Here is a 27569-nt window from a genome sequence, read left to right as displayed (position 1 = left end):
CTTCATTCATCCAGAAGCACAAATGTTGGTTATTCTGTCTTTCAATGCACAGAGAAAATGAATAGGAAGGGGAAAAGATGAAACTCTCATTCTGATGAGTGGCTCTTTATGGAAAGAAAATTCAAAAATCCTTTGAATCAGATGAAGTGCAGCTCTCACATGGCTATCGGATTATTTTCCTTTCTGTTTTCTGCATGTGATTATTTTCCTTTCTGTTTTCTGCATATTAGAGCTGCATTAATAACCTGAAAAATATAATTTGGGATCAGAATTTGAAATGAAAGGAACAGGATTTTTCGAAAGTGGGCTGCTTTGAAACTACAGGCGTGTTTGGTACTGCTGTAAGTAACCTGACCATTGCTTTTAATGCAGTTCCAGACCTAAAAGCTGAGAAAAGTCTGGCTTAGTCTCTGTAAATGGGGCTGTACGATTTTAGGTTATTGTTCCCTGCCTTGAATAAATGGACTGAGTGTGATTCTGGAAATCTCCATTCACTACCCCCACCCCACCTGCTATCAGTAGAGTCATGGCCTCTAAAGAAATAAGAACCTGTGGCCTGCCAGATCTTGCCGAACTACAATTCCTATCATCCTTGACGCTTGCCCATGCTGGCTGAGGCTAATGATAATGAAGTACAATGGCGTCTGAAGGGCTGCAGGCACCACCCCACCCTTGCACTAAGCGATCTGACCGAATGGTAAGAGGAAATCATTGGCTGGAAAGCTGAGGTAAATTCCAGAGAGGCAGGCCAAGTAGAGGAGGAAAGAGGAGCAAGAGGAGCAGATAGTTGGACTCTCAGAATGAGGAACCAGGGGAGTGCTTGTGGGTTAGTGATCAAGGAAGGAGTGAAGCATGGATCAGAGCTTGTGAGCACCATGTAGTTGGTACTTTCTTATGCAGGCCAAGGCCTAGTTCTCGTTGAGGTTGTAGGCCTGCATCTAGGATATACCTATTCAGACCTCAGGTGGGGCTTGGGGTTGCATTGTGGAACGTTCCTCTGTACATTAAAAGAAACCCCAGTGCTTGGGAAACTAGGCGTTGGGGAGAAGAGACGAGTGTTGACCTGTTAACAATCTCCATTCTTCAATCAAGTGAAAGTGTACATTGGAGGCAGAGGCTCCTAAGGCCTCAGTTCACTTTCAATTTTCCCTGGAGCAAGTTGCTTGCTAGGAGCTGTCTATAGTGCTAAAATCTAGAACCTGTCTTGCTAATGCGCCTGGTTGAAACCAGCTACCAGCAGATCAGAAACCATGAGAAATGTAGGTGAAACGACAGAGAAACAGGGTGATATTAGTAGATGTTAAACGTATGTTGCGCCAGATTGCTGGTATTCGTTTTGATTTGAGCAGTGAGGAGGCCCACAAATGTGGTTTGGCAGGCAGTTATTTTTTCTAACACCCAGTGAGGTTTGTTTCTCTCACTCTTTATCTCTGTGGGTTGCTAGCAACTTTTTTAAAACGGCATTATTCTAGATGTAGAAAAAGATTCAGGGATTTCCAGCTGCCCACCATAATGGTTGCCACTGAGGACTTGGCAGCTGTATTCTTAGATTCTCATGCAAGAATAAATATAAGCAAAACCAATAGTTTGAATAGTATAGCTACAGAGAACGTAGGGAGGCTATGTGTCGTGTTGCAATATGACATGATGCAAATCAGTAACTTGAAGAATAAAATGGCATTCCTGCTCCAGGATCACCAAGGAGCTACAAATGCAAGATGACAGACGCAACCTTTTCAGTTTTGTCTGTGAAATCGTTTGTCGTGACACACCAAAGGGAAGCTGGAAGTATGCCTTGATGCTCTTGTACCTTTCTTCAAGAGTTTGAAGCAATGCACACCCCACCTTTATTTTCCCAGTAGCCCAGGACCCACACATGTCACTAACCAAGTGCAATATTCAGCCCGTATGTTAACTAGATTGAAGAAAGTGACTTCGTTGTAGTGCAGGGATTAGAAACATTTTTTCAGATCAAGGGTCAAATACTCTCCTGGACAGCCTTTCCAGGCCACATTCCACTGGTGGGGAACACCATAGGGGAAAGTGGGTGGAGCAATGAATATGACTCTCACCTTTGTATAATAAGCCACATTTAAACCACACAGAATCAGTACATTTTGTACACATATACATCTTCAGCCCAGGTAGGCAAGAGGTATCATTATAATTAAATGACCCATTCCAGCAAGGTGAAAATATTCCAGGAGGGTGTGGAGCAGGCAAAGTTTGGAGTGACCTGGGGAGATCACACGAGGGCTGGATGCATGACAGCTTTGGAAATTACATGGAGAGAGGTGCAAATTTCTCCTTCCACTGTACAAGAAACTTCTGAAATTACATTAGAATGCTCATTAAGAAGACCAAAAAGAGGGTTGAGGAAGGAGGGAATGAGTCATCGCTTGAAACCTTGCACTTCTTTAATGAAAACTTTCCCTAGTGCTTGTGCAATAAACAGTTCACAGCCTTACATATTTTTCCTCTTTCAATAGCAGTTCCTTTAGGGGGAAAGAACCTTGAATTTATTTGTTCAGTTTTGACCCTGACAGTGAAAGAATGAGCTCCAGGAAACCTGTGTCCCTGAACGAAGGGACAAGCCCTTGAGAGACCATGGCCCCTGCATAAATCATGTTTTCATTCTTCCTCGAGGGATTTCACCTCTGCTGCCCTCCCCTTCAGTTCTTTGTATGCCTAATGCAGTGAGCTTTCATGCTCAGTTGTAAATGCCACCGCGGAAGATGCTCAAGACAAGAATTATCCGTAAAGCCTTTGTGTCTAGCATGGTGCCTTGAAATGCCTTTAAAAGCTAATGTTAGAAGAGAGCTTCCACAAGAATAACAATGGCAGCGAAGTCCCTTGGGGGGCCAAGGACAGGAACGGTTGTGCTTCTGTAGAAATTCCTCCAACAATTCACGGCCAGGAGTAGGGCTGGGCAATATCTGGTTCTCAACATCATGATATATCACAAGCTAACCATCGCAATATGGCAATACATCATGATGTCAAGGTCCTGGGATGTGGAGGGAGGGAGGGGGTGGGCAGGAAGAGCCATCGCAACCACGCTCTCTGGCAGGTCCTTCCCAGTGAGGAAGTGAGCGGGCAACAGTAGGGATAGCCCCTCACAGCTATTCCCAGCAATTTGTCCGGCATGCCCTTCCCAGTGATGGCCCCTTGCTGGACATGAATGCTCCGTTTTAAAGCTCCCTCCGGAGAAACGGTTATCGCAATCTGAGCTTCAGGTCTGTTTCAGGTGATTTATTTATTTAGTATTGTTTTTATTAAGGATTTCTTGGGTCACAATAGTACAAACTTCGTCTCTGTTTTCAGATCATAAAGTTATTTCTCTGGGTCGGTTATATTCGATGTGAGATTTTTGTGTTGTATGCTGTATAAGGTTGGGGGGAAAGAGGTGGGGAGAGAGAGCAGGGGAGGGGGAAGAGAAAGGGGGTAGTAACCTTTCATTCTTCTACATAGTGTATGTTGATATACTGCCCACCCCTAGCCAGGAGTATAAAAAAATTAAGGACCATGTCCCCAATTCGAGGTACTGTGCTATGTGTGAGAGCAACAAATACCTGTTGTTATGACAGAGGAGGTGTGTTCGTGGTATGTCATAGCATATTTCTGGGTTCTGTGCACATGAAGAGGCCTTGTAACCTACTTTAGGACCAGGAAGACAAAAGCCACCCAGTGCCTGGAATGGAGGGCAGATTTTGACAACCAAATGCTTCAGTGGGGATATCACCAGGGCTTTTTTTCCAGCTGGAACTTACCGAAACTTAGTTCCAGCACCTCTCAGGTGGGCGCCATTGCCATTCTAAGAGAACAAGGGAGATGTTCATGGTGAGTTCTGGCATGTCTTTTTCTAGAAAAATAGCACTGGATATCACTGAGGGCTCATCCAGACATACTTTTGTACTGCACTTTCCAGGTACAAGTCCACACTTTAAAGCTCTGTGTCCCAATATGTTGTGTTTTCTGTCCTGGTGCTTTCCTCAGAAAAACCTGTGCTTTACTGCTAAATTGGAGCAAATGGCAATCCGTGAAAAACCTGGCTGCAGTTTGCTCTGATTCAGTGGTAAAATGTTGGTTTTCTTGGGGAAAGCACCTGGACCCAAAAAACCCCCTGCTCAGATACAGAATTTTAAAACCTGGCCCTGTGCCTAGAAAAACAGCACAAAAGAAATCTGGCTGAGTCTTAATTGAGGGCTGAGCTTGTTCCCAGTGACTCCTGCCACAGAGGACCAAGGCTGCTTCTTTACCTGTGGCCCAACGTCTGTATAGCCCCACCCTGGTTAGTTTCTTTCTGTGTAATGGAAAGTCAGCAACAAGCTTTTATATAGAGAGAGAGACCCAAAAGAAGAAGTGGATGCTACTGTTACCAAACCAGAAGGAGGGAGGCTGATCTGGGGGACAGGGATGGGGGGGGAGACCACCATTATATTCTCTGAAGTATTTTTCAGTGCTATCTTTAAGTTATGGGGAGAAATTCCAGCTACTCAATTACCTTTTCTTTTGCATTAATTCCAGATCAAAACGTCCTGCTCCAGTTCCTACAGCCACCCCAAGAATTGACTCTCCAATGCCTGTGATCCCTCATCAAAAGGTAGGTGCTCTGGAAAACTCCTGCGGCTCATCACACCAGATATTTCAGATGTGTACCTTTCTGCTTCTCTTTGGCAGCAACCTGATACAAGGCCATTTCCCCTGCCACACACTGATTCACTCACACCCCATCTGTGATAGAGAATGAGGTGGTAGCAGTTATTCCATAATAAGCAATTTGGAATGAAAACTGTGATGTTGTGTATGCACTTCATAAGCATGGTGGAGATTAGAGCTCAAGTGACAGTGAAGACCATGGAGGCAGATCAAACAGACCAGTTGCGGGAGGGGAGCTATTTTACAAGATGAACTGTAAAGAATGAGCAAACACATACTGAGATACCTCAGAATCAGTCAAAGCCAGTGAGATAGCTTCTTTTCCACACTGAGTTATGTGTGTGTGTTTACTCCCCATCTTCCATCCCCAAAACCTATGCCAATTCATGACTGTCTTCATAGAACCTGTTCAAGTTCAATTGTATGCACAGCACATAGGACTCTCTCTATGCAGTTAGGGTTCAAATAGCCTACCTGGGTGCAGGTGTGCAACCTTACTTGATTACCCTCCTGAAGAAACTAAGCAAGCTTGCAGTCCTAACATTGAGAAAGAAGACTATGGACACCTTGGCCTAAAGTGGCAGCTATTACCAGAATAGATCTATCAGCTCCAGCTTAGGTACATTGGTTGAGCAATTGCCCATAGGACCAGTGACCTCTGAAGATTTGACATCTGATTGTATTCTAGATAGCAGCCTTTATCATGCTGCCTCAGGGACCTTGCCAGTGAAAGATGGGATAAAAAAAAGTTTCAGATAAATAAATGTTACATTTGAGCTCATTATTCCGGTTACCAGTTGCAACAGAATGCTGCGGCACTGCTGTTTGATTTGCAAAGAGTGTTTGAGCCCTCGCTCTAGAAATTTTTGACGTTATCATTGGCATCCCAGGATCAAGTAAGGTCAAAGGTCTGTGTGAAGTCTTAAATGTTTCTCTCTCCTGGACACCTTTTAGAATGTTCATTTGTAGTCCATAGCAGGAAAAGTAGGTCAGTTTGCAGTTCTCTGGCCAAAAATGGCAGGTTTCCCCCATGCTTCACTATTTAAGATTGGACCAGTGCCGATTGCTTGCTGGGCCCATCCTGTGGAGAGCTGCTTTAGGTTAACCTTTGCAGAGCTGGCTCTGCTTGCTTGTGGCTGGTTCCCATGCTACAAGCTGTAATATCTAAGTCCTTTACTCAGGTGGCTCAGGTGGTGCTTGTAGGATGCAGAGCTACATCCAATGAGGGGGGTGAGGGGGGGCAGGGGGCTTTGACTCTGCCCTTGGAAGGCCTCATAACATTCCAGATGAGAGGGAAGTAGCAGAGGTGCAGGTAGCAAGGCCTTGAGGGACCTCACAAATTGGGAGGATGCTACAATGCTACCTGGATTACAGCACAGGTGAATTCAGGGACACCTGAACTTCAGCAGCAGCTCAGCCCCACTAACTTAGGGCTTATCCAGGCTTGCCCTTGCCACACCCTTTCCCCCATGGAAATCCGATCTATACTGATGAATTGGAGCAAATGTCAATCAGGATTTCTCCGGATCGACATTTGCTCCGATTTATCACTAAAGAACTGGTTTCCCTGGGGGAAGTGGTGGTGCAAGCACAAAACCATTCAGACTCATGCCTTGAAAGCACAGGACAAGCGGGAAACCTGTCTTCTGGATAGCTCAGTTGATTAGAGTGTGGTGCTGATAATGCCAAGGTTGCAGGTTCGGTCCCCATAAGGGGCAGCTGCATATTCCTGCATTGCAGGGAATAGGACCAGATGATCCTCAAGGCTCTTTCTAATGCTACAATTCAATAATTCTATGATTCCTGCATTGCAGGGGGTTGGACTGGATGACCCTTGGGGTCCCTTCCAGCTCTACAATTCTATGAATCCAGCACAAGTCTGTATGAGCCCTAAGTGTGATGTGTGGGAATGTTCAGGGATGCAAGAGAGAATTTATTGTTTAATTATAGCCTTTCCAACTTGTGTAAACAAGTTCACAATTTTAGCAGAGTAACATTCCCTTTTTTAAACTCACAGCGGATGCATTTGCTCAGGCTCGCTAAAGCCCCTATAATAACTGTTCCGGTATTTTCCCCTTATTCCCCCATAAAAGATAAGACACGACACAGTCTTCTATAAAAGTATAAAAAAGAGTTTACTCACATTCTGTTCACAATCGGATCTCAGAAGGCAGACTTAGCTTAGAAAAGTAACGTACACCTGGATACTATCTCATAAGGAGACAGTCCCTTTGTCCTCTCTTGGCTGGAAGCCAAGAGAGCATCTTTGGCTAAGCAGATGTTGCTTCTTCTACAAAAGTAGTCATAGAGAGAGAGAGATGGCTATCCTGCCCTGTGCTTTTGTCGTTACCGGCACAGGTGAGGCCACTCCCACCTCTAGTCACATGCAGAGGAAGTCTGTCCCAGCCCAGAAGGAAACAGGAAGTTTACCTGCTGGCTGGACAAACATTCCTCCCCGTGTGTAAACATGTTCACTCTAGGAATGTTTTACTTGACTGCTGTTGTGTTTCACATCCCACATGATGCTGTTCATACCATTACCATCAGTTCTGCATCTCTATGGGAACCATGGGAGGGCAACAAGCCTGTCACAGGAGTAGCACAAATCCCTTCAGAAAGCCTGCTCAGCAAACTCTTACTGATCAAGTACCTCACGTGTGACTCCTCACATCTCTAAATAAAGGGCTTCGTGGAACAGGTGTGGATAAGAGCTTTGCTGAGTTGCAACCAAGAGCCTCTGGATGTTAGGGTTGATATTGCTACCATGCTGCTTCAGATTTCGAAGCAAGTGCCAAGAGAGGAAGCATAAGTGACTGTCCCTAAACTTCCAAATCATGTCCCTAAGGAGGGCACGGGTGGAGGGTTGCATTTCTGATTCAGGTTGAGAGCCAGTTCATACTGCACCTGATATGGCTGAGTCTGGACATTTAAGGGCTTGTGCAAGTGGCCTGCCTACAAGAGCAGCATAACATCAGTGCAAGGATCGCAGATTCATTCTCCTGGAAAGGGGTTCCCGGTCACAATGTACCACACAGCTTAAGGAAGCTGATCTATGGGCTTTTGCCAATTCACTCCTCCAATGTTACACTGCTCATGGGAATAGATCATTAGAGTAAGGAGCTAAATGTATGAAATGTAGCTGACTCAGGTATCTGTGCATAAAACATTGCTAGGTATAAGCCATTTCATCATAGATTTCTTTTTCCGTCTCCCTCCCCAAGATTATATATTTAAGTGGGGGGGGGGAGTGCACTTTCACTCTGTTAAAAAAAGTAAAAAGAGTGCAGTCAGGGGATGCAGTGTGTGTGTGTGTGTGTGTGTGTGTGTGTGTGTGTGTGTGTGTGTTGCCAGTTATGTCCTACGTGGCATCACTGGGAAAGATTAGACTCCTGCTTCCTGAATTCTCCATTCATCACAATGTTTGCTAGAAGCCACAGAATGAAAGATCAACTCCATCTCTGCCATGAAATAAGGTATTCTAGCAAGATGACAGTAATATGTCTCCAGGGATGATGCTCAGGATAACAGCCTCCTCTTCTGGCCACAAGAAAAGTTACAGTAGGTTTGCCGTGGAAAAAATAATGCTCATTTTCGTAACCCCTAAGGCCACACTGGGACAGTCAGAGAGACGGAGAAGAGAAAGCTACACAGAGGGAACAAAGCTCAGTGGGAGAGCCCATGTTTCACATGCCAAAGCCTCAGGTTCAATTCTTGGCATCTCCATTTAAAAAGAGCAGGTGACAGGTGGAGCAGGTGGCAGGGTATAGAGACCTGCTGCCAGACAGAGTAGACAGGATTCACCAGGTATAAACATGTTGTTGGCGGCATCTGTCTGTCTCAAGAGACATTGGGTGCACCTCCGGGGTGAAGTCAAACTGCTGTGTTAGCAGTACCAAAGTGACCTCCCTGGGCTGCAAGCCTGGGCAGTGTATATGGAGGTCCTGGGCTAGCCGGGTGACAGAACCCCACCTCTCCTCCTTGCTGAGGTGGTCCAAAGGAAAGCAGAGCAATACCTTTGGCACCAGCTAGGCTGCAGGAGTTGCTGCAAGGAGGCGTACAAGATGCCATCCAACTGTCTTAGGGACTCCACTCCCTGTGTAGGGTTTATTCCTTAGCCTTTTCTCCTCTTCCTGAAGATATCCCACAAGGCAGAGAAGGTTTAGGATCAGAATTTTCCTTCTTGCCTAGTCATGCATCTCTAGTTTGTATTAACCGAAATGAAATAATTAGCAAAGACTGGACGCAATGGCAGTCCAGTTGCCTCCATCTCCACCTGAGTCTGTAGCAGAAAAGGCAGAAGAGGCATAAGTGGAAATGGGGAAGTTAAAAGCATTCATTAACTTGCGATATGGTTTTAGTCCCCACCTAACTGCATATGCACAAAATTCGTCCAATAAAAAAGTTGGTGAGGACATTGTTGACAGAGATATGGCAGTCCTTCATGCCATAAAAAGCATTTTCTGTGTAAATCCTGAAAGGCAAAGCAAACTGATGTTGTAGCAGTTGTTAAAGGAAGACATGGAGCTTGTAAGACAAGCCATGAAGGAAAAAAGAGTCTCTTAAGAAGACACATTTGTTTCTTGGTTAGGGTAGATATTTTTCATCCAAAATCACTAGAAATCAGTTTTGTTGTTTGTAACAGCCATTTACATATATACATATATATCTATCGTTTGTAGCCCTTTCCAAATCTAGAGTTAAATGCTTATTTTTAAAGACTGGACGCAAAAAAAATTTAGTTTATAACGCACACTCCTTGTGATTTTGTGCAACACATACAAACCAACAGATTATGGTTACTAGTACTCAGAGATGCTCTAGTACTCAGAGATGCTCTGTGTTCCTGGGTAATAAGCATTGTAGGTGGAAAAGCCTTTAAGCCTTTAAATGTGGACCAAAGGGGACAATTACCAGCACCAGTAGCAAAAAAAACAAAACCGAAACAAAACTATTGCTGGCAATCACCATTTCACGCACACCCATGAAGTCCGTTTGGAACATCTTACATAGCATCATTCCCAAATTGCTTGTGGGGGAGAGGAATGGCGGAAGCGACAGGGAAGAGCTCTCAGAAAATTGGCAGAGACCGCAAAAACAGAATGGAAGGGAGAGCAATTTCTATACACCTGTGCTTTGTGAAAACAGTGAGCACTTGCGTACTGTTGAAAAAGTCATTGTGCTACAGTATTGTGTGTTGTCATCGAATGTTCCCAGATCAAAGGTAATCAGTGGTGAAATTGGAGTGATGTGCTGCAGAATAGTTGCTTTGGATTCTAGGAGCCACTTGTTTGATCCCTGTCTATCAATACACTTTCTCCTTTGAATTCAAGTTTTGGTCCTGCCAGGAGAATGTTGGCTTTATGTTGGCTTTTTCAAACATCTCAGTCTTTTCTCTTTATTCTGCATTTTGACCAAATTAGCAGGAAATCAATAATGGAAAGGATATCTGAAGTGGAGATTCTTTGGCTGTACATGGCTATGTTCCACTTTTCCAAATGCAAAGTGTACAGAGAGGTTGTCTATTAATAGAATCTTCTTTACAGCCTATTTTGCTAACCACATTGCACGACCTTTATTAGCATGAATTTCTGCCTCTGCTGGCAGTGGCCCTTAATTTTGAGACTAATCATATGTGGCGTGATTGTCGAAATATTAGCCCTCCCATATCTACATAACAACATTGATATAGGTATGTGCATATGTTGTAGGTGTAGTTAGATGCCATCCAAAAAGCCAAATTTATCTAAGAACCGCATATCCTTTCTGTAAGAACAAATGGGCAGTTGAACCATGTATGGTAACTAATATCAGCAGTTGTCCAGATGAGAAGCTTTATTGACATGCATCTTGAATTGAGAAACAGGCTGCTTTGGGAAGAGATGTGGTTAATATTTTCGCTTGACTAATGCAAGGCTATGAAGGTTGCATACATCTATTCTGTTGCAAATGTCTGATATGTAGGGTTGCCAACCAGACAGCTCTTACTTGATGCATAATACTATGTGTTTCTGTCAAGCAATTGCTATTGGCATCTGAAAAACCAGAAATCTCCAAATTTCACCAGAATCTATCCTAAAACCACCTGGCTTCACTTCGGATATGTAAGATTCTGTCCCTGACCTGTTGGTTTCCAGAAGGAGAATATTATTTTTTTAAAGTCAGAGGTTGGCAACCTTGCAGATATGTGTAGAATTCCAGAGCTGTAGACTTTTTCTTTTTGCATGTGTTCTATGATTGCTTTTCTTTCTTTCTTTCTTCTTTCTTTCTTTCTTTCTTTCTTTCTTTCGCCTGCATGTTTGCTTCTACAGGATACTGTTCTGGAAGTCAATGGCAACCGAGCAAGCGTCAATCCTCTAAGTAGCACATCGGCTGGGTCCATGAGTAGCATTTTAGCAAGCAATGGAGCATATTCAGGCTACCTCAGCAAACAAGAGATGAGCCTGTCACATAGTTCCTCCTTCTTAAAGACTGTCAACATTAGATCTTCAGTGTCTTCTCAGTCTGTGGCATCTGACCTTTCACCAGCAAAAAGTGACCTAGGTGCCAAAACAAGCTCAGCGACCACAGATGGCAATAGCCCTAAACACCAGCTAAGCCCGGCAAGGCAATATAACAACCCCATTGGCCTTTACTCAGCAGAAACTCTAAGGGAAATGGCTGAGATGCATAAGTTAAGTCTCACACGAAGGGCTTCAGAAGGTGGACTTCTTAGATGGTATGTAAATGTAATAAACTTGTTTTCTGATCATGCATTCTAGATAGTTTGGTGAATGGGCCAATTTCTATACACAGCTCATTGGAAGCATTCTGGGTAGGGAGTGTGCATTTGTCTTGAATCCATCATTAAATCTAGTACATAATAGCTCGCCTTTCATAGTCCACCTAAACCAATAGTAGCCAGCCAGGTGCCTTTGAGAAGCTCACAAGCAGGGTATGATGGTTACAGAGATTCCTTTTTTGTCCTAAACATCTGGTAATGAGTGACATGACTACTACTGAATACTAGCCAACTTTTCTAAATGATTTCCTGAAAAATAGATCCTTGAAGTCACTGTTCTTTAAATAACCATTGGGCTTTTGAATTACGATGTTGTTTGGCTTGTGCTAGTGTCATACAACATAAAATGACTACGGTAGGTACTATAGGATCTATAGAGCATCTACAAAGTACAGAGAATTTAAATTCACTCTCCCCCTTGTCCATCACAGTGAACAACTTCCAATGGCATTAAATGGAGTTTGAGGAATAATTAGTAGGATCCTCTGATTTTTTCCCCAAATCTTGTGTCTCAAAACTCTTAGGCTTTTGCTCACTCAGATGTGCTTTCAAATCAGAAGAGAGTGAGGAGTCTGTGGGGAAATGATAGGGAAACTCAGTAGAAATTATTCAAGAAGCACCAGCATTTTAGAGGGGGTGAAATGAAGAGTAATCAATTGTTTCCATCTGGACAGAGCATCAGTTTGTTAATACTTTAATGGCCATAAATATCTAAGATAATCCTCTTTATATCTGGATTTCCATTCAACGGCACTTTTAATCCTAGGTGACACACAATTAGCAATCGAATCACAGTGACCTCTTTAGAACTGCTCTGGTATGAAATTGATGTCGCATCAGAAACTGGTCCATTTTCTTGCTGATTTAGTTAAACAAAAAGCTTTGACCTAAACTGGTTTTATTTCCTTAGTGTGAAAGGATTCACCATCAACCTTACTGTGGATTTCCAAAAGCATTAAAGAGCAGGTTTTTGCAGTTGGAGAGAGCAAGCGCTCAGGCAGAGACCAGAAAAGAGTGGGTGTGTGCCAAGAAAGCACAGAGAAAAATCAGGGTGGATGAGCCCTAAGCTAGTATGTGTGTAGAGAGACAAATAAAAGAAAGAGATCGACCCATATTGCACTTCCTCTTTAACGATCTCCATGAGTACGAACATGACGCCTAGCTCTTCATGAGCACATTCACATCCCTGATGCCTGTTGACAGTGATAGTCCATGTCTGGCATGAATATGCTCCCAGACAACTCCCACGTCATTATCAAATTTCATGTGTCCTCCTTTAATTCATCCCATAATAGAGGCTTGCCTTTAGGAGGGAGCACTGTTTCCATAGTTATAAAATTCCACCCATGTCACAGATTGACTCTGCCATTCAACACAAGTGTTTCTGTGCCAGGTCTGTGCAGCTGTGAAAGTGTAGCATTCAATGGTCATTCCATCTGTAGGCCTCCTTGGATGAGATCAATGGGGATGTGATGAGAAAATCTTGTTTAGTGGTCAGTGATCAGTATATTAGATTCTGTGGCAATACGAGCTCTACAAAATCGCTCTTGTCCTGTTTTGGACCTGGCAGTGCTCATCTTTTGCATAAGCAAAAGTTGTCTTGCATTCTATTATTTTAAACTACTGCAAATGAATTCACAGACAGTCTATTGCTATACTGATGTCCATTACTTCCCCTCTCCCTTTCCCAGTCCACTGGGAAACCCAACAGGGGAGGTGGGGCCAACAAAGAGAGTGTTTCAAGCCCTCTTGTCACATGGCAAATCTCAGTGGAAAATATTTGGATGTCGCAAAAGCTGACAATATACAAATGAAATGGAATGAGCGCACCAAACTGGCTGGAGGGGCAGGGGTAGAAAATGGACCTGCATGGAGGTCTCATTTTCAAACACAAGTTTGGGAACCAGTGCAAGACCTCAAGTTCATACACCTTTAAGAGTTGCATAGAATGGAACATTCCACCAGGTGTGGTGGTTCCTGACAAGCTTCTCTCTTCTTCATCTGTTAAAGATACAGGAGCCCTCTCAAGGTCTGGGCTGCCATCTTTGCTTCGCAGGGTTCATGACCAATTTCATTAGGCTATGTTAGATGTGGTCTGTCAGTTGTCCATTTTCATGACTGCTGGTATGTGAAGAGTTTGCGTTCTGCCTTTGATGTGTTTTGAAAGTCCAATCAGATACTGTGGAAGAGTTAGTTCCCCTCTTATTCAAGGGGTATATCACTAAAGGCTTATGCCGTACTTTAAAATGTTGTTTTACGTGCATGGGCATAGCTTAGAGGATTAGTATAGCCAACAGCATCCACTTCAGAAAATGATACTATTACACCGTGTTTCTCAGTAAGCAGATGCCCAGCTGTCCTGCACATTCCTAAAATGGATATAGAATCACTGATCTGCTTACTGACTACAACTTGTTCCTAATATATCTCAGTGAGTTTCTGTAACAGGCAGATATATTTGGATTAAAGCACAGTTTACTAAGCCAGTGGGAGAATATTCTTGAGTGAGAGAAACTGAAGGGCAGGAAACAAGATGGAGTGGGAAACTTTTAATTATCCTGATGTGAAAACCTGTATTGGCAACCAGTGTTTTCCCCCTTCCTTTTCTCCCTCCCCCATTAAAACTTGGACAGCAAGCAGTGAAGTAAACAGTACATCTATGTATTCATACTATGCAACTTCGCCTTTCTTTTAAGAAATCTCCGTGTCTGCCACCAGACCCCTGTTGTCCATTAAAGAGAAGTGTGCAAGACAATCACAGCAACCTGATTCCCTGGATCCACAGGAAAATCCCTTCCCTCATTAACTTTGTCAGCTAACAGAAGAATCGTGGATTGAGTCTTGCTAGCGGCAACTTGAACGGCTTGCTAAGAAGACTCCCTTCTCTGATAAATTAAAAACATAAACCTGAGTTTCTTCCTCAACCAGATCTGGGCCTTTTAAAGGGGGGGGGAGTAACAAAAATAAATCTAGGAACAGTGCTCTAGCCTGGTTCACCTCTCAGGACAGCAGGAACAGCCTTCCATTACACCCTGCCAAGATTAGCTCCCAAAGCAGCTCACAATTCATATTCACGCAAGGTCTAACAGGGAACTGTGGGGTATATCTGGCAGAGTGCTTGATCCTTGAAAATTGATGAGATGGTCAAGGTTCTAGGTTGTTCCTTGCAGGATAAGTTTCAGATCGACTCAAGGGCCTGGCTGAAGGACGGTGCCAGTCCACAAGTGCTTCTCCTCCCAAATTGCACTTGAGGTGACATCATTATTATCTGTGCACCTGCATTTTCTTTAAGTGTGCAGTTGAAAATGTGGCAGGAGTAAGTGGAACAAAAACATTGTTGCAAAAACACCTGTGTCTCATAAGTGCATTTGTCAAAGAGCTGGAATTAGCTGCAGCTCCCTACTGAGCATAAATGCAGTGGAAAGAGCCATTTGCTGCTATGTAATGTGTGAAATAGTCCTAAGAACTGAGCTGCAGAAAACATTAATAAGACAACATTCATTCCTGGAGCTAACCCAATGTTGGCCTACATCAGTGGATAGCAGGTGACATACTGATCCTATCAGTCACCAGACTCTCTTGAGTTGGTCACCAAGCTTCCAACTGTAGGTATTCATTGGATTCTTTGGAACCATTGTAATCTGGCTTCCAGCCTGGTTTTGCAACTGAAGCTGACTTGGTCACCCTAGTGGACCTACACTATGAGATGCTCAGAGGGAGTGCTGTCCTGTTGCATCTCCTGGACTTCCCAGCAGTGTTTGATACAATCAGCCTTCTAAGCTGTTTGGTGGGGATAGGTTTGTGGAACACTGTTCTTCAGTGGTTCCATTCATTCATGGAGAGGCTCTCCCTGAAAGTGATGCTGGGAGACTGCTGTTTCATCTCATAGTCTTTGACCTGTGGAGTGTCCCAGAGTTCCATCTGATTTTCCATACTTTCAACCCCTATATGAAACTACTGGGATGTCATCTGGAGATTTGAGCAGAGGGGTCGTCAATGTGTGGGTGACGCACAACCCTTGCCATAATCTAATACCAGTGTGGCAATAAAAGTGGTAGGTCAGTGTTCAGAAATGAGTGGCTAAACAAGCTAAAGCTTAATGCAGACAAGACATTGGTTATGTTGGTTAGGAATTCTTGCAATTTGGGAGAGTTTGATACAGATGGAGTTGCACTGACCCTGAAGGAGCATATATATATACACACAGCTAGGAGAATCTCTTGGATCCAACACTTTCTCTTGATTCCCTAGTTACCAGGAGTGCCTAGTGTCTTCCGACCACAGTGGAGTTTGCAAGTGTAACTGCTATAATTTTTCCCATAGGTCCTATGAGGTCAATAGAAGTCATTCATTTATATAGGAGAAAGAAAACAAGGTGCATTCTGGAATCCCTGTGGACAGGTTTGGTCCCCTCTCAACTGTGTTCCAGACCAAAACCCATTTACTTTAACCTGCAGAGCTCAGTGGGAGTCACTGAGAACTGAATTGGCCTCTTGCTTCAGAGCACAGTGGTGGTGTGACAGAACCCTAGGAATGAGGGTTTATGACATGTGCATCTTCTTGATATTTGCTTTGGATGTTCTTGGTCAAGCAAGATGTCAATACACTAGCAGTAGAAAAGGTTGAGAAAGAATGGTGCTTGATCCCAGAGTGCTTAGCACTGTGGAGGTGAGGCATTATCTCTTTGATGCATCTGTGTAGTCTCTACTGTGTTCCCATGGGTTGCTGTTGTTATCTAATAGTCACTTTCCAAAGCGACTTTCAAAAGTTTGCTTTCTTGCCCTTGCATGCCAAGCAGTATGCCAAGATATGTTACGGTAATAAAAACTTGGTGTTCATGTTCAGGCAAAATGTCACAGTACCTCCATAAATCCTGGTGGATAAACTGTAATCCTTACATTTTCCCTCTGTTAATCACATTGGGAGGTTTGGGACATAACAGCTGCTTTCTGTTCCTATTCGTAGAGGAATTTGCAAAAGCCTTATAAAGCCTGGTTAATACTTACTAGCCTCATGCTCTTTTTATTTTATTTTAAATCTGTTGGTTTGATTTCCCCTCCTTTTGTCTTTCTCTTCCCTCCCAGGTCATAGCGAACACTGCCGCCAAGTTAGTATTAAACAGTGTGCCGGTGTTACATGTTTGACTATGTCCCCACTTCCTGGGGTAGCATGAACCTGTTTGTTCCTGCTGTGTGCGTGTGCTTGCAAGTGGAATGCACATTACAAGAGCTCAGTGGTGTGGCAGGCATAAAATGGCACTAGTGTGTTCTACTGGTAGTTCCATTCTAGGAATATTCCTCCTCCTTACATAGTATTATGGTGCCACTGCAAATGCATTACTTGGTCTGGAATGGCTTCATTTAATTATTTTGCATCCACTCAAAAGGTTTGCCGCAAGACCTCTCTGTTCCTGTTGTGGCTCCCAGAGGATCTTCATGTACTGGCCACAAAGTCTGATAACTAGTATAGAGTAGGAGTGAGTGGATGGCAGTGGCTTTTCCTTTTCCGGGAGCATGGCATGGCTAGGCTGGAAGGCTTACTAGCTACAGTTGCCTGTGGTGGCTGTTGGAACCAGTGTGTGGAGGCTTCTTGCCGTGAAATACCTTGCTAAGAGGTTCAAACCATTTGAAGTCAAATGTTGCTATAAATGTACATTTTAGTTTGTGATGCATGTTAGTTAATGTGTTCATGTCGTGGCAGGTTTCTGTTCCCTCGAAGTGTCTGTGCATGTACTGCGTCATTTGAATCCTGGTATCTGTTTTATAACTGTCCCTCCCTAGTTCATCAAAATACATTCTCCAAAGGCTCCCACCCCTTCGATAGCTGTGAGGGAGATAAACATCCCACAGGTCAGGCGCCGTTTCTCCTGTCAAACTGCTGCCGCGACAGGAACATCTACATCAGTCGAGTATTGTTCTGCTTCAGAGCTTTTAAAAAGACAGTCTTGTCCCTCTTGCAATCCAGCAGCTACGTACAACTGGTTTTGTATTAACTATTTCTGTATGGCAGACTTTCAACAAAGGTATCTTATAAAATATCATTTGAGAAATAAAGAAGGGGGGGAGCTTCTGATACCATGACCTAGCAAGAGTTGCATCAATAGCCTGCTAAGGCCGTAATCCTATATACGTTTACCAGGGACCCAACCCACGTTGATTCTATTTCTAAATCAACTTTAATAAGACTGGGCTTCAGGAACAATAACAAATTGGGAGATTTTCTGTCTGGGAATTTTTTTTACATTCATGCCCCAGAAGCAGTGGTGTGGGTTTTCTAGAAAATTCTTGAAAAAATTGCATATGGTCATATGCATCAGAAAGAGAATCTGATATCCGATGCCCCTAGAGCAGGAGTGAGTAACCTCAAGCCCAAGGACGGCTCTCTCTGCTTCTCTGCCTGACCTTTGGGCCTCTCCCCCAGGCTACGTCATAGGATGTGTCCATTTCAAGGACACATTCCAGTCGCCTTGAGTGCTTTTGTCAGGCTGAAATGTGTCCTTGGCCTGTGATAATCCCCCTGGCTTGCTAGAGTGAAGGTGTGAGAGACAGAGATGTGTTTATAAACCACTGACTTTTATATGGCCACTGTACAAGGGACAGCCCCAGCAAGCATGGCCAATGGGCAGGGATCATGGGAGTTGCAGCTCAGCCACATCTGCGTGGCCAAAGATTCCCTACACTTGTATTACAGAGGCTTTTCCCAACAGCTGTCACAGTGCCAGTGGGTGCCCTATTTGAGGGAAGAAAGACACTTTCCCAGAATTAAAACATTGTGCTTTTAATGGTGGGATATTGTAGCATTTCTTCCACAAAAGCAGAAGCTATCGACAGGTCATCCATTCTCTGGAATGGCTGCAAGTTCTGCCCTTTTTTGCCGTGGTATTTCAAGTCCGTTCTGTTCGATCAAAAGCTTTCTCTACTTGTGCACGATGTCCTTGAATGCTCCTCTGTGCATGCACCTCCTTCCCTCCCTTTCCACCATCGCTTCCTTGCCCCTTTTCTTCTTTCTTCCCTCACTTTCTGTAACCTCACTCTTCCCCCATCCCAGCACAGAGTACGTGGAGCGCTTCAACCCCAACGTCCTGAAGGATTCTGCTCTGTCTACGCACAAACCCATTGAGGTGAAAGGGCCTGGTGGCAAGGCCACCATCATTCACGCCCAGTATAACACCCCAATAAGCATGTATTCTCAAGATGCTATCATGGATGCCATTGCAGGCCAGGCCCAGGCGCAAGGTGGTGAACTTGCTGGGTAAGAGAACTTCCTTTGTGTGCCCCGGTTCCTCCCTGCATGCTACACAGCCCTCTCTTTCATTTTGAGCAATCTGCTAAGTGCCGTGATGTGGAATAAAGTGCTGGAGACAACAGGATCTGGGAAACTGGGAGGAAGGGTTGGTTTGACATGATAAATCTAGAATTTCTGTTTTATTTGTCCATCATATTTGCATACCCCCCCTTTCCCCAAGGCTATAGGGTTTACCTTTTTTGCTTTTTCATTTTGAAAGAGAAAGAAATCTAATATTTTATCAGATACACCTAAAACCCAACCAATTACGAGGGCAGAGCTGTGTGCAAAATCCCTTTAAAGCAGTGTGGTGGTGTTCTGAGACTAGAAGAAAACTTCCTTTAAAAAGTGGAACAACAGTGGTTTTTTAAAACTGCCTAGGGTGGGGAAGCAAGGGTGTGGGGAAGAATTCAGCTTCCTCCATCCACCTCCCCTTGCTGTGTCGATTAGGAGTTAACTCTCAGTTGTGCAACTCCAGTATCCTGATGGAAGTTATATGTGTATGGCCTTCTTATGATGCATATATATATATATATTGCTTTGTGTGCAGATTGCAAAATTTTGAATGCATTCAAAGTTACAGAACAGCAACGTTGCTACCCTAGGTTTAACAACTTTAGCAAGCTTCTTCCAACTGCTGATGTATTAATTTACTCCTTTGCACTCCTTGTATTGATAATGGTTTCTTCTCTTTCTTTCCCCCCTTTATACATTCCTTGTGGGTTTTCGTTAATTTCTCATACTAATGTTGCTCTGTTGTGTACATCCCAACTCTCCATTATGATGGACCCCAAACACTCAATACTCTTTGTTGGGTTTTGATCCTATGCCTCACAGTGAATCTCCACTGGCGTAAGTACCGGTAGATTTATATTTCCAACTCTATAGAACCAAAGAAGTGCAGAGTAGAAATTAATCTTCCTCTTATGTATGGCCCACTTCTTTCCAATTTTATAGATTTTAAAAACATTTAGTATGTATCGGTGCTAAATTAAGACATATAAGGCAGACTCAGGAATGTTAAAAATACTTTCATGGCGGAGAATTTTACTGGCCTAGTTCAGATATTTACCAAGTCCACAACTTCCTTTCAGTGGTAGGGGGTGCACCACATGAACTCCCAGTCATGTTGATGCCTGATTTGAATCACCTCTACTCTTTTGTTGGGGAACACCTTATGTGAACAGCATCAGTTAGGTGCTCTCATTTAGCACTCACATCATATGGGACACAATCTGCATGGGGAAGGGGAGCAGGGGTCTTGCTAGGACTTCAAACAAATTTGCATGAAATCTGCATACGCTGGTTTATATGTATAGGAGCCCCTGGGCATATTAAAGTGGTGCGTGGCTGGAGTCTTACCCAGCTGCCCTGTTAGCAGAGTTTATAAAGTGTGTTCTTTTAAAAAGGGAAGAAGGAGACAGGGGATCTAGGGCCCAGCATAAAATGCTGGGAGCTCTGGCCCCCTAGGCTACCCTCTTGCAATGTTCATGGAGATATGGGAGTCTGGTGTCTCCTGTGAGAAATCAGGTAGGGTCTGAACTGCGCCAGTATTTTGCTGATGGCAGTTCAGTGGGATCTTCCGAACAGCTGAGCACACAAAATTAAACAGTCAATTCAGCATATCTTTTCTTACAGTAGAATGTTGCTCAAGAAGGAGCCATTGTTTAGGGTTGCAACAATGAGCTTATCCTCTCCTTGGGTTTAAAGGCTCCTCGCACCTCCTTTTGCATGGTTATGAGGAGGGATTCAAAATCTTTGGCTTCCATTTTTTTACTAACTGCAGCTTGCCATGCCATCCAAACCCACTGGACCTAACCATAGGTAAAGGAAAGAAGTCAACTTCAAATTATAGTTTGTGAAGCTGACTTGTTTCTTTAACCATAGTTAAGATTAACCACAGTTTAGGGTTTAGACAACACACTAAATTTTGGTTAATCTAAAATGGAAGCGGAAGTTTCTGATCACTGAATGGCTGTGCTGGAGGAGGGGAAGCGTGTGAGCCCAGGCACAGGCTAGGCTCATTATTGTAACACCAAAACACTAAATACAGCCACCATGTCCTCCAGAAAATTCCAGACAGATCACGGTATAATAGCACCAAACATATGAAAATAGAAGACACACTTCTGCATTGTGGTTAAATCTCATTAAAGGGGTTTACCTATGAATTGTAAGGATTTCGGCTTTAGAGTGATTTACACATGCTACAGAAGTATGTCGTGCAGGTCTTTCTGAGTGATACCACTTTAGACTGCACATGGGAATTACATGTTACAATGTTCTGCTGGTTAAAAACCCAAAAAAAAGACAGAGATTTGAGCTAGCCTTACCTTTACCATGCTAATTTCAGTCTGAAGTGGTACAGTCCTTAGGAAACTGTTCCACATGTGGATTCTACAACACATGTGTACTGGTTTTCTGTGGGAAAGACCCTAATACATAAATTAAGAACTATAAAGTTACTGACTCCCCAACCACCCAGAATATAAGCAAAAAAGTACCGTAATCACACAGACTGAAAATGCAGAAAGACAGATTCTGAGTTTGGGGAATGGATTTTGCTCCAGTGAAATCTGCATTAAGAGCAAATATAAGACTCTGAAAGGTGTCAAAAAGGGAAATAATTGACTTTATTTCTTCGTCAGAATGTATATGCCCATTATAATATTTTCCCTGTTACCTCAAACACCAAGTCACTCTTTAAAAGCACACACTCCATAGACACATATTGTGTCCTATGTTTTGGACACAGGGTTTTCATATTTTTTATTTTATTATTTTTATCCGAAATATTTTTACACTGCCTTTCTGGGCAAAAAGCCCTCTCAAGGCAGCATGCGTAAATTCATAAAATTGGGGGACACATTTTTAATATGTAATATACATAATGTTTCACAATTAATTTTTTTCCTTATATACTTTTAGTATACAGTTCCATACTAGAACTGGGCTCTGTTCACAATGTTTATATGTGTTTTGGGGTTTTGGTTTTTTGTTTTTGTTTTTAAACTAAGAGCCCTCTGAATGTGCTTCGTTCAGTGCTGCACAGCTCTTGTTGTTGCTCCTTTTCACTTTATAAGCTTCCTAATTTTTCACCTGCAGAACATTAGTTTCTCCCAGTAGATGTTATACTGTGCTTTATATGTGAATGCATTTCAGTTTCCCCCTTCTAAGTCCACAGACAGGCTTGCAGGCTTGCTTGGGCAAAGCTCTGTGCATGTCAGATGTGAGATTATGCTGACTATTCTCAAATTCACTTGGATTCTAATACACATAGCATTTTTCTGGTTCATATCAGCTACATTTTTTTAAAATGGAGTGAGCCAGTTCTTTGCGGGTGTCTCTTGGATTTAATCCTTGGCACAGATTTTTTAAATGCATCTTAATCCTATCTTCCATCAAAACTCAAAAGTGGTCTACATGAGGTTCCAGGAAGTCCTGCCTGTATACAGGAGTTACTTATAACTTTGGTGGGGATGAGGAAGGTGGTTGTATTTATATTGTTCACGATGATAAGTTTGGAGTTTTCTTCTCCTAACCTTCTGTTTAATTCATAATACACCAAGACAAGATAGTTTTGCCTTTTCTTTTTTCATGCATATTCCAATGAATTTTCTTTCCATACACTTTTATCATTCTGTTTCTGCCCCTGTTTAAAGAGATCGTCACTGCAGAACTGTACATAAATAAATGACCACTGAATAAGTGAAGTAGACTAGAAATGCCAAGGAAGTGAATAACATTTTAGGCTACACTCCTGTACACACATACTTGAGAGTAATTCATGGTGAACTCAATAACAGGGCTTACTTCTGAGTAGGCATGCATTGGATTATACTGCAAAAATCCTAAACAGTTTTCAGATATACTTTGAATGAACCTGATAACAAGATACATATTACAGTTCCTTGGATTTCGGTCATTGTGGTGTGTCGTGATTTCAGTTATTAGCTGTCCAGTTTAATACAAATCATAAAAGCTCAATGACACAATTAACCCGAGGTGCCAAATTCTGAAAATCTTTCTTGGGTTTTGTTCTGTCTTTGAACATTGGGGTCAGTAGCAACAAAGGAAAGTATTTCTTCATAAAACACATAAGAAGAATATTCACTATCACAAGGTGATGGCTGTTGGAGTTTGGCAGCTTTGAAAAGGGGATTAGATAAATTAACGGAGCAGAGGTCTATTGGCCATGCAAGCTAAATCAAGTCTTCAGTGTTCAGAGCCGGTGTGCTGTGTAATTGTTAGATAACTGGGAACAAATGCCATGGGGAAAACAACTGCATTCATGATCTGCTTGTGAGCTTCTAGGGGCATCTGCCTGGCTGTTGTTGGGAATCAAAATGCTAGGCCTGATGAACTTTGGTTAGATTCAGCAAGGCTTTAGCACCTGGTCTACTCCACAGATTATAAGCAGGAGACTGGGATCAAATGGATTCCCATTCCAAGAGGTCTGCATTGGTGATATTTTTCATTGTGCTGCCTGCGGGGGTTTTTAATGTATGACTATTTTTTATGATATAAATTGAAGTGTGTCCATCTCTGTTAATTGAAGCTATCTACCTGAAAGAAGAAGAAAAAAGTTCATTGATGACCCATTACATGCTCAGTACAATGCTACTAGTGATAAGGGGAGTGAATTTAATTCCATGATTATGTATGCACATAATTTTGTTTAGTGAGCTGCCTCTAATCAGCAATGATATCCTAATAATATGAGCAAATATTCCTCAAATGGCACTCACCAGTTGCCATCTTTCAACAATATTCAAAACATGGTGCTATGGTGTTATTGAAGGCAGATATACCAGCATAAAAGTTTGAGCATTTATTTATTTGTTTATCTATCTTATAGGCTTATTTTTTTTAAAAAAACAACCTGTTAACACAGATATGGATAAGATAGTGGGATAAAGGCCAAGCAATGTATGGTTTCAATATGCCTACATATAGGATATAACAAGCTTCCTCAACCTCAGCCCTCCAGATGTTTTGAGACTACAATTCCCATCATCCCTGTCCTGCTAGCTAGGGATCATGGGAGTTGTAGGCCAAAAACATCTGGAGGGCTGAGGTTGAGGAAGCCTGGGATATAATAACAGTTCTACAGCAAAATGATAATAGAGGGAAGTGGAACCTAGAGAATGTAATAGATCTGTTACTCTGGTGTAAGAAGAAGAAAAACTGCTCCCTGTAGTTCTTTGTAAAGAGTTTATCTGAACTGATTATTGAAATATTTTAGACAATTGCAGGCCATTTGGATAAATGAGTTGAAATATTTTAGCCTGTTGGTAGATTTATTCGATAGTTTGGAACTGGTCCACGTACTGATCATTCTTAACTAGAAGATGGGCAAAGTTGTATAGATATAGATATAGATATATAGAAATATATAGAGATATAGAGATATAGAGATATGGATGATTATGGGTTGGATACAGACAACTGTTGGTTACGCTTAGCTCCCATTGTAGCCAATATGAAAAAGTTTATCATGACTAATCTCAGTACCACTGATTTCAATGGGACTTAGTCTGGCTCCATTCCATCACCACCAGAACCACAAACACCCTTTGGACAACAAATGCAAGTCAGAATTGTTAGTCTCCTTACATTTGCTGGCCGACATTTGCATTTATCACAAGTGCATCATCTCACTGAACCGTGGTTAAGTGGAAACTGGGGATCTGCAGACAAGCAGGAGGAAGGGTGTTGGGGAGGGGAGGACAAAATCAGCATTGGCCATTTTACAGTGCACCTCTTTCTGCATTGCAGTAGCCTCCCTGTTAAAGATCCTCATGTAGACAGTGCCTCTCCAGTGTATCAGGCTGTGCTTAAAACTCAGAACAAGCCTGAAGATGAGCTTGATGATTGGAGTCGCCGTTCTTCCCACTTGCAGTCCAGGTCCTTCCGTATCCTGGCTCAGATGACAGGAACTGAGTACAGTAAGTCAGGCTGGGAAGCCCCAGTTCACGTCTTTGATGGAATTCTTTGTTTTCCCTCTGTATACCAACGGCCAGTAGTCATAAGGTAATATAAGAGGAGGAGTTCTGTGCTTAAGCAGGGAAGCCATTTTAATTCCCTCTCGATGACACTGGCATCACATTGCAGCATCACAGTGTTGTGCCAGAGGCATCATGGGGGAGAATTAAGATGGCGGTGGCAGCAACAGCAGTTACCTAGCCCAACACTCCTCTCAACCCTGGTTCCTAAAAACATTTTGTAAGGGTGGGGGGAAAACTAAAGAGGTGCTAGCATCAGCCAGGATGGGCTTTCCAATGTGCTTGGGTCCTTGACATTTCCCTGAGGGTGCCATGTTCAGATGCCAGGCCTGATTTCATGAATAGATGGCAACTGAAGGAGGGTCTGAGATGATGCTGAAGGATTGCAGGAGGATGGATACAGAGAGATACCATCACTAAGGTATGTCGATTCCATGCTATATACAAGTTCTTATGTGCCTTGAATTGGTCATGGGAGCAGAACTGCAGCCAGCGTGGCTGGAAGATAAAGGCTGAGCATGTTCCCATCTCCTGGCATTTCATAAGAGTTGGACTATAGCATGTTACACCACGCCAGAGTAATCTTCAAGGTCAGTTCCCACACAATATGTTTTACAGTAGCCAAGCCTAGTATGTACTTAAGTGTGTATCAACATGGCAGGATCCTTGCCAAGAGGGGACACAGTCTATGCAGAAGACATAACTGTCATAATGCTGTTGCAGAAACATAGCAACCAACATATGAAAAAGGATGCAGGATAATACCAATGCCATGAGCCTGCATTGATGGCATGACAACCATCATATTGATTGTCAGCATGTTTAATTCCCCCAGGGCACAAATAATTCACTTTGGCAATCTGCTGGGGAAGGGAAGGTTGTCCAAAATTGGGTGGAGGTTTGCCCAACTGGTTTCATTGTTCAAGAGGGCCCCTGACCCTCTGGAGAAGTGTTTCAGGAGTGCAGGTGGCTGCAGCTCAGAGAATAGGACTAGGAATCTTCTATGACCTTGTTTAAGTTAACTTGTCTTAGCATCCCAAGTATTGAGCTGGGTGTCATCAATATATTGATGACAACCAACTCCAAAGGTCCAGGTAATCTCTCTGCCATCTTTGAGTTAAAGATCTCTGGAGCCTAAGAAGTGCCCCATGCCACTTGCCATGGGGCCTAGCAAGCCTCTCCAGTGGTTACCCTCTGTGTCTGATTGGACAGATGAAAATAAAATCACTGGTGAGGAAGCCCTGACACAGTGACCTGATATTCCAGTTGTCCGTGAGAACTGTATGATGCCAGGCAGAAGCCTTAGATAGGAACAAGGTCAGCAGAAAAGTTTATCCCCTGTTGGTATCTGAGTGTGAATCATCCAGCAGGGCTATCAGATTTGTGTCTGTTCCAAAAGCAAACCTGAAATGAGATGGTAAAGGGACAGCGAAGGATAGTTTACAAAATCAAAACATTAACATTTCAGACAGAACATGCTGACTGAAATGCCAGTGTAACAAAAAGATTCCAAAATGTCAAGTTAAGGTGCAATGGGGGGGGGGGAGTTGCTGCTGAGACAAGTCTAATCATGGTCACCCCTCCTTTCATCCTGCAATTTCTTTCTTTGGTTCTTAAGAGATATTAAGACCAACAAATTTATTCCTGCTCCGGTTGTAACAATATGAATTGAAATCACACGTAAATAGAAAATCCTAAGTGGTGTTCTAGTTGAAAACTGTTTGGTTTTTTTAAAAGCAGAAAGAATAAACTAACACTTTAACCAGATTTCAGAAAGGAAGAGAAATTCAAAGTAGTTTTTTTCCCCTATTTTAATTCAAACCACTGAATAGAAATTCACACCTGCCAGCATTGGGAGAGCCAATCACAGATCTCCCATGCAAATTGTCATTTGACCCCTAGAGAACCTGAATTACCAGTTCCTGCTCCCTTTGTACTTTACCACCTAGTTGTCTTGTTTGTTTTTTCCTCTCTAATGGAGTCAATTTCTCATCTGCAGTGCAAGATCCAGATGAAGATGCCCTGAGGAGATCAAGGTAGGCAACTAGCAGCAAGTACTATGGCCTTCTCTTTACTGATAACAAATATTTAGTGCTCTAAACTGGCATTAATTTGAACACTATGAAAATTTAGTTCTTAAGAAGCCTACTACATTTACTCAAACCACTAAAATGAAAGTGCTGTTGGCTTAACAAAGAGTCTCTAGGTGGAATAGATGGGGAAGTGGCCTAATTTCAGTGGGCGTGCCCAGTCTTTGCACAAGGGATTCCCATTTGTTTGTGGTGGGATTATTTTGTGTGACAGCCCCCCCATGAGCCAGTGTGCATGTGACTGCCCTAAATTGTGTTAAGTGGATGGAAATGTAATAAGATGGTGTGGCTAGTCTTGAAATTTTAATGAGCAATTTATTTGGATGACCTTGTGATTGGCACTTGTTTCAATGGAGATGCACAGATGATCACGGTACAGGAGTTGTTCCCAACGATATAAATAAAACACCTAAAGTTTGTTTTAATGGAAACTAAAGCGGGGGAAAGCAAAAACCCAACTCAACCAAGATTATTTGGTTTGTTTCTTCTCATAATAATGCAGTATGAGCATACAGGACTGCTTTTGCTACTAGAGTAAAGTGTTTGTCCATTTTCACATATTCTGTCTCACAGAAGCTCAAATATTAATCCATTACTTGTGCTTGTCTAGCTTGAATAGGCTGCAGGATTCACCTTGTTCCTACATTCAGTTTATTGGTAGCTGTCTGGAGTAGATAATTCTGGATCCTAGTCTACTCTCTTTTTGCGTTGCTCTCCCTCCCTGAGCATATTCTTCTAGCGGGGTCTTGGGAT

The 27569-nt window shown here is 42.8% G+C and overlaps 1 protein-coding gene across 14 annotated transcripts in view; it reads left to right on the top strand.

Annotated features, from left to right (window-relative positions):
• The window catches only part of LDB3 (LIM domain binding 3), a 155967-nt gene that overhangs the window by 70506 nt on the left and 57892 nt on the right, over window positions 1-27569 (top strand). For 7 of the 14 annotated variants that reach the window (XM_053388273.1, XM_053388274.1, XM_053388276.1 and 4 more), the window contains 4 exons: window positions 4528-4603; window positions 10968-11374; window positions 24500-24669; window positions 26726-26762. In XM_053388273.1, coding sequence (XP_053244248.1) covers window positions 4528-4603; window positions 10968-11374; window positions 24500-24669; window positions 26726-26762 — 690 coding nt within the window. Of the gene's footprint in view, window positions 1-4527; window positions 4604-10967; window positions 11375-16521; window positions 16545-18484; window positions 18689-19558; window positions 19574-24499; window positions 24670-26725; window positions 26763-27569 lie in introns of all 14 variants that reach the window. The other 7 variants (XM_053388282.1, XM_053388281.1, XM_053388277.1 and 4 more) reach the window with 3 other exon arrangements.

This window comes from Podarcis raffonei, chromosome 5, assembly GCF_027172205.1.
Source record: "Podarcis raffonei isolate rPodRaf1 chromosome 5, rPodRaf1.pri, whole genome shotgun sequence".
Taxonomy (NCBI): domain Eukaryota; kingdom Metazoa; phylum Chordata; class Lepidosauria; order Squamata; family Lacertidae; genus Podarcis; species Podarcis raffonei.
This window is presented reverse-complemented; position numbering and strand designations above follow the sequence as displayed.